We start from the raw sequence: 15,118 nt of genomic DNA on the forward strand, positions 1-15,118 counted from the left end.
CTAGCAGCTACCCTCAGCTGGGCCAGTGTTTTGTCGCACTCAGCAGCTTTTTGGGCTTCAGCAGCTTTTAGTTGTTGGACTCTCACACTTAGCTCTGACTTAGTTTCCCCATTGACACTTTACCCCTTGGGCTGCTGCGCCTGGCTATGGCAGGCTTGTACCCGACCCCTGGGCTCAATCCTGTTGCATCAAGACATCAAAGCAAAACACCAAGAAAAAAACCTTCCTACATCGCCAATCCCAGAATAACCACTAGTGTCCATAATGGCTTGGGCAGAGAGATGGGGCCAATCCACCTTCATCTGCTTGTCCACCAGCCCCTGGCCAGACACCCCGTTCCATCCCTCCTCCACGAGCAGGCCCGGGCCCTCTTCTCCCATCTGAGCTGCCTGCATTTGTCCCGAGCAGTGGGCATCTGCCGCTTCAACTTTGCTCCTCACTCGGACTGGCCTGCAGCTCCCTCCCCCTGTCCCCCACTAGCACCTTTTCCGCTGCGGCTCTGGACCTTTTGCCATTGCTGCTACCTCTGCTGGATCATCGGGGGGCCCCTGCCTGGTCTCCCGCACGCCCCATGGAAGAAACAGGGACCCACCTGCCCTCCCCCCACCTCATGGCACATGGCTTTCTGGGTGTCTGGCTGGTGAGTCTTGCCCACATGCTCAGGGTTTAGCTGATCGCCATATTTGGGGTCAGGAAGGAATTTTCCTCCAGGGTAGATTGGCAGAGGCCCTGGAGGTTTTTCGCCTTCCTCTGTAGCATTGGGCACAGATCTCAGCTGGAGAATTCTCTGCATCTTGGGGCCTTCAAACTATTTGAAGGCTTCAATATCTAAGATCTAGGTGAGAGGATTATTCTAGGAAGGGTGGGTGAGATTCTGTGGCCTGCACTGTGCAGGGGGTCAGACTAGATGATCATAATGGTCCCTTCTGACCTTAAAGTCTATGAGTCTATGAGTGCAGCACAGCCACTCGCTCTGAGTGCTTGTCCTGACCAGCTGCTGACAGACCTCCCTATGCACCCAGCTCTGCTAACTTCCTAATACTTGAATCCTGGCCACTCCAGAAGCAATGCCAGAATGCCCCCCCCCTCCCCGCCTCTTCCCCCCAGGCCCTGCCCTGTCCACTCCCTTTCCCTGCCCGCCACCACTTGCTGCTTTTCCCTCCCCACTAGGGACTTGCTTGCACAGCCAGGGCTAGGAGCTGCAGTAGGACTTTGGGTGTCCGGTCAGTAGATCTGACTGGAAATCAGGCCTGCCGGGGGGGAGGGGGAGACATAGGGGGCAACTGCCCCAAGGGCCCAGAAATTCAAAGGGGCCCGGATCTCGGCGGCAGCTGGAGCTCTGGGCCCCTTTGAATTGCTGCCAGGGCACTGCTCCACGCAGCTCTGCAGGCTGAGGGGGAGCCCACCACTCTGGGGGTGCTAAGGGCTGACTGCCCGAGGCCCTCCCCCTTTCTCCTGAGCCCATGCCCTTCCAGGGTGCAAAGCCACCTCCCCACCCCCACACACCCTTTGTCCCAGCGCCCACACTGGCTGTCAGCCGCGCTGCTGGAAACTAAAGGCAAGGGGCGGGCTGCGCGAGGTTAGGACGTTCCTATCAGGTTGAGCTCTGAGAGGGAGAGCATGGTGCAGTGGTTAGAGCACTAGCTGGGGACGTGACAGACCGGGGGTTAGGGTCTTGCTGTAGCCCAGGCTTTCAGTGTCACCATGTGTGTGTCTGCCCTGCAGCTAGACCCCTGGAGTGGGCTTGTGCTATTCAATTGTCGTGTAAGTTTCTGGGCTTGTGTTGCAACCCAGGTTCTGAGACCCACACAGCAATGTAGACAGAGCCCAAACCTCCACACTGCAATTAAACAGTGGCTGAGCCTGTCAGCCCGAGCCAACCAGCATGGTCATTCTTTGCAATGTAGACCCACCCTCAGAGGCTTTTGCCTCTGCCACCTCAAATCCTGGGAAACCCAGAGACCCTGTGTTCCAGCAGCAGAGGGAGGCAGAATCCACCGAGAAAGGGCTGATGGGTCAATCTGTTTACGCATGCCACTATCGTCTCCTCTTCAAGGCAAGCAAATGAATAACAAGCGTTGAGTTTGAGCAGAGAAAATGAATCTGTGCACAGAGGCAGCCGCAGCCTCGTTCTTCGGGCAGAGGTTTGCATTTAAAACAGGACTCACCCTCTTCGCTGTGTCTGAAGGATAAGCCCCAAAGTTCCAGCTGTGCCCCGTGAATACTGAACATGCTTTCGGAGAGCTCCCAAGGAGAGCCACTCATTTACAATGAGGTCACATTAAGAAATCTCAAATCGTATTTTTTCTCCCGAACGCTTTGTTCAGAAATGAGCAGAAAATGAAATGTGATCAATCTAATGCAATGCAGATCCTAGAATCACAGGCTGCAAGGGACCTCCAGAGGCCCACCTAAGTAAGCGTAAGCTCTCACTGACAGGTGTTTGTCTCGCCTACTCTTAAAAACCTCCAGTGGCAAGGATTCCAGCATAGGCATCCCTTCCTTGGACGCTCCCACCAACACCCACCACCCATCAGCTAATCTGGGTGCTACTAAGCTTGGGGAAGAGACTGGGAGGGTGTGTCTAGACTACAGGGTTTTGTCGACAAAAGTGGACTTTTGTCGACAAAACTATACCTGCATCCACACTGCCTGTGCGTTATGTCAACATAACGTCAACAAAACTCAGCAGTTTTGTTGACGTATGTAAACCTCATTCTACGAGGAATAACGCCTTTTGTTGACAGAGTTCTGTCGATAGAAGGCATTATTGCATCTACACTGTCCGTTGCATCCACACTGTTATGTCGACAAAGCAGCTTGCTTTGTCGACAGAACTGGATGCAGTCCAGACGCTCTTTGTCGACAGAAGCTTTATCGACAGTATGGGTACGTCTAGACTACAGGGTTTTGTCGACGGAAGTTTTGTCGACAGATACTGTCGACAAAACTTCTGTCGACATAGAGTGTCTAGACACATTCAGTTCTGTCGACAAAGCAGGCTGCTTTGTCGACAAAACCCTGTAGTCTAGACGCAACCCTACAGGCAATAACACCTTCTGTCGACAGAACTCTGTCGACAGAAGGCGTTATGCCTCGTAAAATGAGGTTTACCAGTGTCGACAAAACTGCTGAGTTCTGTCAACGTTATGTCGACAGAACTCAGCGGTAGTGTAGACGCAGGTATAGTTTTGTCGACAAAAGTCCACTTTTGTCGACAAAACTCAGTAGTCTAGACACACCCTATCTGTCGACAAAACTTCTGTCGACAAAACGCTGTAGTCTAGACATATCCAGAGAGGGCAAAGATCAGAGAGTGGCGGCGGGGCGGTGGCTGTGGGGAGGCAGCAGAGTGGAGGTGAGAAGAGGTGGAGTGAGGGCGAGGTCTTTTGGGAGGGGCAGAATGAAGGTTGGGTAACCCCCTAGTTCTTGTGCTGTGGGAACATTTCCTTATTTGCTTTCTCCACACCAGGCATGATTTTGTAGCTCTCTGTCATATCCCCCCTTGGTCTCCTCTTTTCTAAGCTGAAAAGTCCCCGTCTTTTTAATCTCTCTTCATATGGCAGCCGGTCCAACCCCCTCATCATTTTTGTTGCCCTTTTCTGAATATTGCTTGTTTTCTGATCTTTTATTCATAATAACGGCCATAGTGGGGACCAAAGGTCCATCCAGCCCAGTGTCCTGTCTGCCGACAGTGGCCAATGCCAGATGCCCCAGAGGGAATGAACAGAACATGGAATCATGAAGTGATCCCTCTCCCGTCTTCCATTTCCAGCCTCTGACAACCAGAGGCTAGGGGCACTATCCCTACCTATCCTGGCTAATAGCTATTGATGGACCTAACCTCTGTGAATTTATCTAGTTCTTTTCTGAAACCTGTTAAAGTCCTGGTCTTCACAACATCCTCTGGCAAGGAGTTCCGCAGGTTGACTGTGCTCTGCATGAAGAAAAACTTCCTTTTGTTTGTTTTAAACCTGCTGTCTATCTCATGACACATCCCTAGACGCTCTACAATTTATCAGCAATGATGGCCAGAGTGCATGGGGGTGACTGGATGGTGGGGCTTTTAGGGGAGTGTGATGTGTCAGGGGGTGAGGGATTAGGAGAGGATATGGGGCAGTCAAGGGAAAGGATGACATCAGCTATTTGGGGCCTGGACCATCGTTTAGTTCTGTGTTTCTACAGCACCCAGGGCCCTGGACCCTTGGCTGAGATGGCAAGCCATTGCCATGATACAAATCAATGAATTTGGACATCTTAGGGTTTAAATGTTACAGACAAAAAGCACAGATTTTAGCAAGGTCACCCAAATGCAATTGCTTCCGTGTCCACTTTGTGTCACTGCAACCATGTTTATGGGGAGAGGAGGTTTTTAGGTCTGTGATGGGCCTTGGCTTTAATCTGCCACATGGATTTTTCTGTCCATTCTCTGCAGCATATTTCCAGTCCCCATCACCACCGTATCCACAATCTGTAAAGCATTTATCCACCTCCTATGTATCACCTCCATCTGACAAACGGGGAACTGGAGCACAGAGGCTGTGTCTAGATTGCACCTCTCTGTTGGCAGAGGGATGTAAATTAGGCACTTTGAAATTGCAAATGAAGCGGGGATTTAAATATCCCGTGCTTCATTTGCATAATCGCAATATGGCGCTCTTTCAAAAAAGCGCTCTTTCGAAATTGAAACCGCAGTCTAGATGCGGTTCTTTCGAAAATAGAAGCCTTTTTCGAAAGATCCTGTACTCAAAAAATGAGGTTTACAGGATCTTTTGAAAAAGGCTTCTATTTTCGAAAGAACCGCATCTAGACTGCGGTTTCAATTTCGAAAGAGCGCTTTTTCGAAAGAGCGCCATGATGTGATTATGCAAATGAAGTGCGGGATATATAAATCCCAGCTTCATTTGCAATTTTGAAGTGCCTAATTTACATCCCTCTGTCGACAGAGGGGTGTAGTCTAGACATAGCCAGAGAAACTAAGGCTGTGTCTACACTGGCAAATGAGCCACAAAGGTGCACTTTCCTGCTGACAAAGTGAAAGTCGCTCGTGAGGGGTAGAAGTGTTTTGTCGGCAAAAGTGCTGACAAACAGTGTTCACACACACCACTGGCTATTGATGACTGGGCTGTCAACAGAGCATTTTTGCTAAAAGTTGCGTAGCGTAGACATACCCTAAGGGACAAGCCCAAGGTCATATAGGGAGTTTGTGACAGAGAAACAGTTTAACTCCAGTTCTTTTGAGCCCTATGTTAGTTCCCTAGCCGCTGGGCCATCCTTCCTCATCTCTGCTCCCCTTTTTGCCAGCTCACCCTGTATATGCATCTGTCACTTCTCCCCACACCTGTCTCAGGGGCTCCCACCATGGGACTCAGGTTCCCTCTCTGTGAGTCTAAACATGGCCTTCCTGGCTTCTAGCTTTTCCCTGGGTCCTGCTCAGGTGCAAGCCTGGCCTTTGGGCAAGGTGAGCAAGGCAGTTGCCTTGGGCCCCGCGCGTTCAGGGCCCGGCTCCCGGCCCCGCCCACCCGGCCGCTCACTCGCTACCCTGACTGGGAGCCGCATGGCCGTGGGGCTCAGCCACGCTGCCTTGGGACCCGCAAACGCTTTGGCCGGGCCTGCACAGGTGGCCTGAGATTCCCAGAGATCTCAGCTCCCATAATGTGCCCTGCCAATGGCTCCCTAAGCAGCCTCCGCCTCCCCCAGCTTTCAACAGCAGCTTGAGGGTTTCCTGAGGCTATAACGTACCCTGGGGCCTCAGGCGCTCACCAGGTGCTCCTGTCCCCTCTGTGGTCCTGTGCCGTCTCCGTCCCCCCTCCCCTGAATGTGTCCCCCATCTCTTTGGACATATTCTACCCTCATTTCACCCACCGAGGCCCTGAGGGCTGATCTCCACTGAGTGGTAGGGGGTGAAGTCTGATCCCCACTGAGAGATAGGGGTCTGATCCTCAAAGAGAGGCAGGGGTTGGGGGCTAGTCCCCAGAAGGAAATGGGAGAGATGAGGACTGGGGTGGGGGGCTGGCACCCACAAGGAGATGTGGGTGGTGAGCCTCAGAGAGAGGGCTTAGGGCATGGTCCCCGCACAGAATCCCCACAGAGAGGGGTGGGTCGATCGCCACAAAAAGACACAGAGAGCTGGAGGCTGGGGGCACTGGGCCCCACAGGAAGATGAGGCCTGGTCCCCACAAGGAGAGATGGGGGCTGGGGGCCCTGAGTGGCAGGACACCAGTGTCTGCAGTGACTGTGACATCACAAAGGGGGGGGGTCCCTCATCACCATGGCAACCAGAAGGAGATACTCTGAGCATCACACAGGCAGAGGGGCTTCGGGATGCACCGTGCTCCCCAGGCCCGGTGGGGCCGCAGGGGCCCCTGGGTCTCAGAGGCACTGGGGATCCTGGCTCTGATGCTCTGTAGTGGCTCAGGTATCATGGGGATACTGTTCCCCTTTCCAGGTTCTCAGCACGCTGGGGCCTCAGCCTGACAAAGGGCCCTGCAGAGGTGCCAGGCTGGCCCCAGGTTTGAGAACTCAGCCACATGCCCCTCTCTGCCCGGCCCTGCAGTGTCCCAGGAGCCCCGGCCAGAACCCAGGGCGAGGAGCCGCACAGCACCACTCCGAACGTGGCATGCCCTGCTCTGAGACGGGACCCCATCTGAGCCCCTCTTGCCGGACGGGCTGCAGGCCAGACCCCCTCGGGCAATGAGCCTGACGTGGCATGGGGGTGCGCTGATGTGAAACCCCCTCCTCTGATGGGTCTGGGACTGGACCCCCTTTTGGGCAGAGCTCTGGGATAGCGTTCTGCTGCCTATAGCCATCGTGGGGCAGTGGCTGTCCCACAGGTACAGTCGTCCCTGTTTTGTGAGCCCCCCCCCCAGACCATGGCAAAGCTCTGTCCGGCTGTGTACGCTCCAAGGGTGGGCTTTGCTCTGCTGGCCTCACTGCCCCTCACCCCAGGGCCTGTTCCTGAGCCTAGACTAGACGTGAACAGCCTGCGTGTCTCGGCTTCCTTCCTAGGCCATGGGGACTATTCTCCTGAGGAGGGCGCCCTCGCCGAGAACGGGCCTGGAGGCGCAGTGGGCGAAGAGCCCAAGCAACCGGCAGGGTTCAGCGAGGAAGGACAAGCCAGTAAGGGAAGCCACTCTGCAAAGTTCCTCATCCCACAGAGGGTCCAAGGCTCCTGGCCAGGTCTGCCACTGGCTGGCACAGGGCAGGGTCTTTCCCTGTGGCCCGGGAAAGAGAGGCAGACCCTGGACTGGGGGGTTCCCCCCATGCTGCCCTGATGGGTGTGACTCCCCTGCATTAGTCCGGGCCCAGGAGTGGATCCAGCCTGGGCCCTATCCTGCCCCCCTCTTCCCCCGCCTTGCTGCAATGCCATCTGAGGCAGCTCCTGTCTTCCATGCTCGAGTCCTGCTCCCACCACCAAATGCACCTTCCCTGACCCCCACGTCTTATTGGGGCTGCACATTAGGGGGAAAAAGCTTCCCCTCGCTGAGGCCTTCAAAAGCAAACAAGAAACTCCTGCCGGGACGGTCTCGTTATTACGCAGCGCTGTCTTGCCTGCTGCTCACGACCCCGAGGTCCTTCCAGGCCTGCGCTTCTCAGATTTTCCCCTCTCTCTGCCCTAGTCCCTGTCTTCATCCATATGGACACCGAGTACTCCCTGCCCTGTAGCCCGAAGGAGATGCATGTGGAGAACCCCACCTACCGGTGGGCCCGGAACAAGCTAGGTGAGGTTCCTCCCCTGCACACTGCCCGGAGCGAGCGAGCCGCTGAGATGGCCAGAGGCTGATACATCCCTCCTGGCAGGCCAGGGTCTGCAGGGAGCTGGCTCTGGGTGTGTGATGAAGGCAGCACAAAGTCGGGGGGGAAATAGTTCAGAACAGGGTGACCCCCCAGCAGTGTCTCAGGGAAGAGCAGGGCGGATCAGTCTGTCGAGTGGGGGGCCCGTGTGGGGCCGGGACAGCGCAGAACACCACTTTGGTTGTGAATGTTTACCCGGTGAGGGCATCGCTCGGGCTCTGCCCCAGGGATCTATGGGGGGGAGGGGGCTGGCAATCCTCTCCCAGAAGGGAAGGGCAGAGATGCTTGAGGACCCCAGACAGAATAGAGTCAGGGCTTAAGGCAGCCCAGCCCAGCCTTTCTAGTGCTCAGACCCCCTCTCCCACGCACTAGAGTCCAATCTCCTCTTGGTCGATGCCCGGGGAGCCCTCACCTTCCAGCACTTCCAGGGGGGCAGCAGTGGGAATTACTCCTGCACCGTCTCCTATACAGAGCACAAACGCCCGAGGGCGCAAACCTTCCACTACACAGTCCAGGGTGAGCCTGCTTCCGGCTGGGCCCATGGAGGGGGAGGGACAGGATGGGCCCTGGGGGAACTGAGCCCCATGGAGGTGGAGGGGAAGGATGGGCCCTGGGGGGACTGAGCCCCATGGAGGTGGAGGGGAAGGATGGGCCCTGGGGGGACTGAGCCCCATGGAGTGGGAGGGGCAGGATGGGCCCTGGAGGGACTGAGCCCCATGGAGGGGGAGGGGCAGGATGGGCCCTGGGGGGACTGAGCCCCATGGAGGGGGAGGGGCAGGATGGGCCCTGGGGGGACTGAGCCCCATGGAGGGGGAGGATGGGCCCTGGGGGGACTGAACCCCATGGAGGGGGAGGATGGGCCCCGGGGGGACTGAACCCCATGGAGGGGGAGGGGCAGGATGGGCCCTGGGGGGGCTGAGCCTCATGGAGGGGGAGGGGCAGGATGGGCCCTGGGAAGACTGAGCCCCAGAAAGGGGGAGGGGCAGCGTCTGCCCTGAGAAGACTGAGCCCCATGGATGGGGAGGGGCAGGATGAGTCATAGGGGCCCTTATCAGCTCCATGAATGGGGGACATGTTCGGCTCAATGAGGGAGGAAGCGTGTGGGGCGGGATGGGGGCAGGGTCCCTCACCCCAGCTCTGGAGTGGGGCTCGTGTCTGTCTGGTGGGGAGACTGTAGGAGACGCGGGGCCCTCCTGCAACGCCCCTTCCCGTCTGTGCAGGCGGGCAGTGGGGAGCGATGGGAAGGTCGTGTCCGGCGGGAGCCAGTGGTGAGTCCCACGCCGCGCGCTCTCCCTCCGCAGCCTACCACGTGCGCGGCGGCCTGGAGGCCCTGCTCGTCTTCCGGAGCCGGCTGTGCCAGGAGGCGCTGAAGCAGAGATTCCTGTGGTCCCTGCAGGAGGCCCTGAGCCGGGTGGCCTCCGCCCAGCACTGCCGGCTGGTGCTCAGCAAGTCCTCCTGCTTCCCCACCCTGCAGGAGCCCTGGGATGAGTTCAACCTCCAGGTACAATTCCAAGGTAGAAACCCAGAAGGAACCGTGCTGGCAGGGACCTCGGGAAGCGCCGCCTGGCAAGATGTGGCAGGGCCCCAGCCTGGGAGCCGGGACGCCCTGGGTTCTGGCCCCAGCTCTGGGAGAGGAGTGAGGTCTAGTGGGATATGTAGGGGGTACGGGGAGCCAGGACTCCTGGGTTCTTTCCATGGCTCTAGAAGGCGAGTGGGGCCTTGTGGGTTAGGCTGGGAACCAGGATGCTCTTCCTTGCTCTGGATGGGAAGTGGCATCTAGTGGTTAGAGCAGGCAGCGCTGGGAGCCAGGACTCCTGGGTTCTAGCCCCAGCTTCCTGCGCTCAGCAGTGTGTAACTACCCCACGGCACTGAGCAGGTCACAGGTCAGGTACCTCCAAGCTTTATGTGTAAGGGGCTAGTTCTGTGACCGGCTTGTCCTTGGGCTGGCCTGGGCTGCTCTGGCAGCTGGAGACGGTGGCTCAGCCCAGCCTCTGAGCTGCTTCTGGCCATCTCTGTGCTCTAGTCTCCCCCTTTGGGCCAGAGTGGGATAAATCCTGCAACCCCCACAACCAGACAACGGTGATAGACTGTTACCACACAGCCGTCAGGAACAACGTGCTGCAGGTGAGTTGCTGGGAGCAGGGGCAGTGTGGGGTGGTGGACACATACTCCAACCCCCGCCTGGGTGCTGCAGCTCCTGAATGTTACAGTATCCCCCACGGCAACCCCCCAGCAATGGTACCATATCCCCTGCCTGTGACCCCCAGCGATGCTACCCTCCCCTCCCACCTGGGCTCTTCCAGTGACATTACTGTATCTTCCATCTGCCCCCCCCCCCCCCGATGATGTTACTGTATTCCCCTGTCTGGGCCTTCCCCAGCGATGTTACCGCATCCACCACCTGGACCCTGGCAAAGCTACTGTACCCCCCCACCTCCGGGTCCCTCCAACGACATTACCATACTCCCCCCCGGTCCCTCCCCAGTGACATCACTGTACCCCCACCAGGCTGCCCCTGGTGACATCACTGTACCCCCCACCTGGGTGCCCCAGCAGTGTTTCCGTATCCCCCGCCAGGGCGCCCCGGTGACATTACCCTATCCCCCATCAGGGCCCCCACAATAACCTATCCTCTCTCTCTGCCCCCCTCAGTCTTGAAGGTATCCTCCCCAGTCATTACCCTATTCCTCCCCTTGGGTCTCCTCCCAGGGTCTCCTGCAGTCCCCTCACCTGGTCCCCCCGCCAAGCCACTGCCACATGCCCCCAGCTGGACTCCCCCTCACCCTCTTCTCTGCTCCCTCTCAGGCCAAGCTCGCCATGACCAGGTTCCTTGGGGAGCACGGGCCCTTCCCCATCACCGGGGCCGGTGCCCCTCGCACCATCTTCACCAACCGCTTCACCAGCTTCCTGAAGATGGAGCGCTGTGCAAGAGGCTACGGGCTGTCCCTGAGGCTGGAGGCGTGTCCTGACTGCTGCAGTGAGCCCTGCAACCCCCCCCCCCCGGGCTGCCCTGCTGCACCCCCCCCCCCGGGATTGTCCTATGCCCTTGGCCCCTGTAGGAGCCCCGCTCAGGTTGCTCTTCCATCTGCGGCGCTCACGGGCCTGCTACCTGGGGTTAATTCAGTATCTGAAGCTGCCAGGGCTGGGGGGAGGACCACTCAGAGTTCCTGGCACCCCAGGGGTGACCCCTCCCCAGGTACCCGGTGCCTGGCTGCTCTGAAACGCCCTTGTGCTTTCTCGCCCCTCCCAGTCCTGTGCCCACCAGGCACATTCAGCGCGCCCCAGAGCAACGAGTGTACCACCTGCCCCGTCGGCACCTTCAACCCGCTCTACGGCATGGCGGCCTGCAGTACGTGCAAGCAGGGCCTGGAGACCAGGGCTGCGGGCGCCACCGCCGCGGGAGACTGTGTGGAGGCCGAGGGTGCGTACTGTATCTGGGCAGGCACTGGGAGGGGAGAGGCTTGGGGGGCTCTCCTCTGACGCCCCAGAGCAGCGCTGCAGTCAGACCTGACTGGCTGAAACCCTTCTCTGCGGATCCCATTCTGCACCCTCCAGGGTTACTGTGGCAACAGGCAACTCCGGTCTCCTCCCCCCCCACACACACACACATCCTGGGGGCAGCTGATTCCCCAAGGGGGTCAGGGAACCCCAGCCCCCCTTGCTGTCACTACCCCCGGGTGAGGCCTCTGCTCTTTATTCACCCCCAGGAGCTCCAGTGTGATAACACCAGCCCTGCCCCCCATCTCTACCTGCCCCGTGCCAAGAGGATGAGGAGGCTGGGCTGGCTTGCAGCAGGGGGCTCGTGATGTTACTGTATCCTCTGACTGCCCCCCCTCCCCCCAAAATAGTTCTGGCCACCCCACCGACATTATTCATCCCAATGCTTATGAGTAGCAAAATCCCCCCCCCCCCCCCCATAGCATCAGTCAGGGATGAGCTGGTAGGTGCTTGGTCCTGCCGTGAGGGTAAGGGCTGGACTTGATGGCCTCTCGAGGTCCCTTCCCTGCTATGATTCTTTGGCTTTCCCCACCCCTTCATGTCCCCTTCCCGAACTAGCTATTCTAGCATCACCCTGCTCAGTCCCTCCCTCGCCGCCAACGAGCTCTCTTTGTCGCCCCTGCAGTCCCCCTCCCACTCCGGATCCCCGTCATGGTCCTGCTCATCCTCTTGCCGCCGCTCGGCTGCTCCTGCCTCATCATCCTGTGAGTCTGGGCGAGCCGGGGCGCCTTCTCCTGGCCCGTGTTTCCTGGGACAGGCCCAGACGGCCAGGGTGCCCCTCTGAGCAGGAGAGGGGCTGTGGGGGCAGGGCCCTCAGCTGCCCCCGGGGGACCCATCTCCCTTTCACACCCAGGGAATGGCGAGTCTCGGCACAGCTGAGCGGGAATGCAAGAGTGTGGGTGGGGGATGCTGTTCAGGGCAGAGGCACAGGGGGCCTGTTGGTGAGAAAATCTTGGGAGCTGCCTTGGCCATTGCAAGGGGGGAGGGAGGGAAGGAGAAGACTCTAGGAAGACGCTGCCAAGCCCTGAACCTTCAAGACTCCCTCCCAGCCACTCACCTGGGGCTGCCTCCTGCTGGCTGCCCCCCGCCAGTCCACCCGCTGCCCTGGCATGGCAGCCCATTCAGCCAGCAGCCACTGCAGGAGCGCAAAGCACCTGCATACTGGACCTGGGTCTCGTGGGCAGCCAGCTCAGAGCGGCCTGGGTCCCTGCTCCGTCTCGCTCCCCTGCTCGTGTGTGGGGTGCAGTGCATCGGGTGCTTGGGCGGAGCGTGGCTTGGGGATCCTGGCTCAGCCTGTGAAGCAGGGAGGTGATGTACAGGGGCTGGCCACAGTCTGTGTGTGGCTGGTTCCTTGCATCGTCTCCCCCCTCCCGCCCCCGACACAGTGCCCTGAGCTTCTCCCTCCTCGGAGCAGGGCCTGCTTCTGGTGCCATCGCTGCCGCCAGAAACGGAGACAGTCCCCGCGGGGCTTGGCCAGGACTGGAACTGCCACGGCGACGGCAGCAGCCGCGCGTGCACCCAGAGCCCCCTGTGCAGCCTGGCTCCACAAGGCTGCTGCGGCTGCCAGAAAGGCCTTCCGACGGGCCAGGCCTGCATCGGCTGGAGACGTCCTGCAGGACAGAGCCAGAGGCCCTGACATGGCTGCAGCCCTGGCCGGAAGCCCTTCCTACGTGAACGTGGGCCCTGCCGCTGCAGCACCTGCTGACAACACCTATTCCCTGGCCAGCAACCCATACGAATTGCCTGACAGTGTGGAAACACCCAGAGCTTCCTACATGACGATGGGCCCCGCCGCTGCTGCACCTGCTGGCAAGACCCTCTACCTGGCCAGCAGCCATTCCTATGCAACTGTGGGGCCCCCCACTGCTGCACCTGCTGGCAAGGCCCTCCCCCTGGCCGGAAGCCCTACCTACGTGAACATGGCCCCCAATGCTGCTGCACCTGCTGGCAAGGCCCTCCCCCTGGCCGGAAGCCCTACCTACGTGAACATGGCCCCCCATGCTGCTGCACCTGCTGGCAAGACCCTCCCCCTGGCCCGCAGCCCTTCCTATGCGGCTGTGGCCCCCGACGCTGCTGCCCCTACCAGCAAGACCCTGCCCCTGGCCAGCAGCCCATATGCGAGGCCTGGCAGGGTGGAGACACCCAGAGCTTTCTACACGGCTGCAGCTCCCCACGTTGCTGCATCTGCCAGTTGGCCTCTCCCCCCGGCTGCCATAGCAGGGGCTGGCATGGAGCAGGCACCCGGAGGCTCCTACGCAGCTGGTGCCCCTGACGCTGCAGCTTCCCGCGACACCCTCCCTCTGGGGGCCAGCGCCTCTGCCTTGGCTGGCGTGCTGGGCTCACCCGCCAGAGCCCCTGGTGCCGCAGCTGCCAGTGAGACCATCCCCCTGGGGGCCAGCCTGGAAGATCTTCCTCCTCCTCCCTCCCCTGCAAAGGAGCCCAGCGACCGGGAGTTTGTTTTCCCCTCTCCTCCTGCCTTCTCCCCAGCCGGCTCCAGGGGCAGCATGCGGCTCCCCTCCTGATTGGCTGTCCCAATACATGTCTGTCCCGGCCAATGGGGCTACTCCTGTCTCTTTGACTCCCTGGCTCCTAGGCAAGCTGGGAGATCACGCCTGGGTCAGCACATGCTCCCTGCCATGCAGAGAGCCAGGACCCATCTCCCCCTGCAGCTGGGGCCCTGCCGTCTACGTCCCACCCCAGCCAGAGGGGGCCAAGCGAGCGGGACACTCAGGTCCGGGGCTGAGGTTCCAGACGGTGGGGGATTGGCAGATGGCTGGATCCCAGTGCCCGGTTTGGCTGAACCGTTCCCCCGGGCCTAGGAGCAGCATCTGAAAGTGAAAGTGTTCTCCAGTGACGGTGTGAGGTCCAGCACCCCACAGCGTTACCATGGAAACGGGTGTGTCACCCTGCTGGGGCTCCCACAGCCCAGGTGTGAGTGTAGGGCTGTTCTTGAGGGTCAGGCGAGTGCACCTGGCAGGGTCCTTTTCCTGTAGCGAGTGGCACCAAGCAGGTCCTGCCTGCTCCCGTGGCTCTGGGCCCTGCAGCCAGCTCCCGGGGAGGAGGCAGGCCCTCTGGCCAAGACCCAGCTGTTTGGGTTTTCTGCACTGGTTGCAGGGCGGGGACTGGCGAAGGCAGCTAGGCCTTTGCCCTCCCACCGACTCAGCCGTGACAGCGCTCAGAAGGGCTTCCCACCTTCAGCTCTCCCATGAAGAATTTCTTCTTGCCTGGAAAGCAAATTCCACGGCCTGGTTCCCTGCAGTTTTCAAAGCGACCAGGAGGGGGCAGCAGATCAGCAGGACGGGACAGGGCTCAGAACAGTGCAAAGTTTGCTCCCAACTAGGGCCACTAAAAGTCAGGCCCTGTAAACACGGTTTGTCCCCACTCCTGCAGACCAAAGCTTCCGCCCCCCGGGAGCTGTGTGTGCTTTGCTGGCTGGAGAGCACTCCTGCTGAGGGAGCCCTGTTCACACTAGCACCTGCGGAGGCAATGGGGAAGGGGGCTAAGTACCTGTGAAGACAAAATCTTTCTCCCTCAATTGCCGGTGCAGACAAAGTCCCATGCTGAGGTCTGTCTGCACTTGCACTTGATGGACAAAACTTTTGTCCTTCACAGATGCTTTAAAACCCCCATGAACGACACAGTTTTGCCCAAGTGCTAGCGTGAACGCTGCTTTGTTGGCTGACAACGTGAGACCCACCCTCCCGGGGGTGCAAGTGCTGACAAACAGCGTCCAGACAAACGGTTAGCGCCAGGGTCGACACAGCCTCGTCGCTAAGAGCCGTGCAGTGCAGATATACCCCGAGGACGGCAGAGGGCCACCCAGCCG

The 15,118-nt window shown here is 59.3% G+C and overlaps 1 protein-coding gene across 3 annotated transcripts; it reads left to right on the top strand.

Annotated features, from left to right (window-relative positions):
* Positions 1-6,311: 6,311 nt before the first annotated feature.
* LOC112546236 (uncharacterized) lies at positions 6,312-13,860 on the top strand. 3 transcript variants are annotated; one of them, XM_075911511.1, is made up of 10 exons: positions 6,312-6,418; positions 7,009-7,119; positions 7,620-7,721; positions 8,167-8,310; positions 9,015-9,308; positions 9,818-9,918; positions 10,600-10,771; positions 11,045-11,215; positions 11,918-11,996; positions 12,707-13,860. In XM_075911511.1, the coding sequence occupies exons 1-10, from the start codon at positions 6,325-6,327 to the stop codon at positions 13,812-13,814; spliced, it is 2,376 nt and encodes a 791-aa protein (XP_075767626.1). In that variant the 5' UTR covers positions 6,312-6,324; the 3' UTR covers positions 13,815-13,860. The 3 variants fall into 3 exon arrangements, with proteins under 3 accessions (XP_075767626.1, XP_075767627.1, XP_075767628.1); XM_075911512.1 differs by having other exon boundaries at positions 9,096-9,308; XM_075911513.1 differs by having other exon boundaries at positions 6,384-6,512.
* Positions 13,861-15,118: the final 1,258 nt, after the last annotated feature.

This window comes from Pelodiscus sinensis, chromosome 29 (genome assembly GCF_049634645.1).
Source record: "Pelodiscus sinensis isolate JC-2024 chromosome 29, ASM4963464v1, whole genome shotgun sequence".
In the NCBI taxonomy this organism is placed as follows: domain Eukaryota; kingdom Metazoa; phylum Chordata; order Testudines; family Trionychidae; genus Pelodiscus; species Pelodiscus sinensis.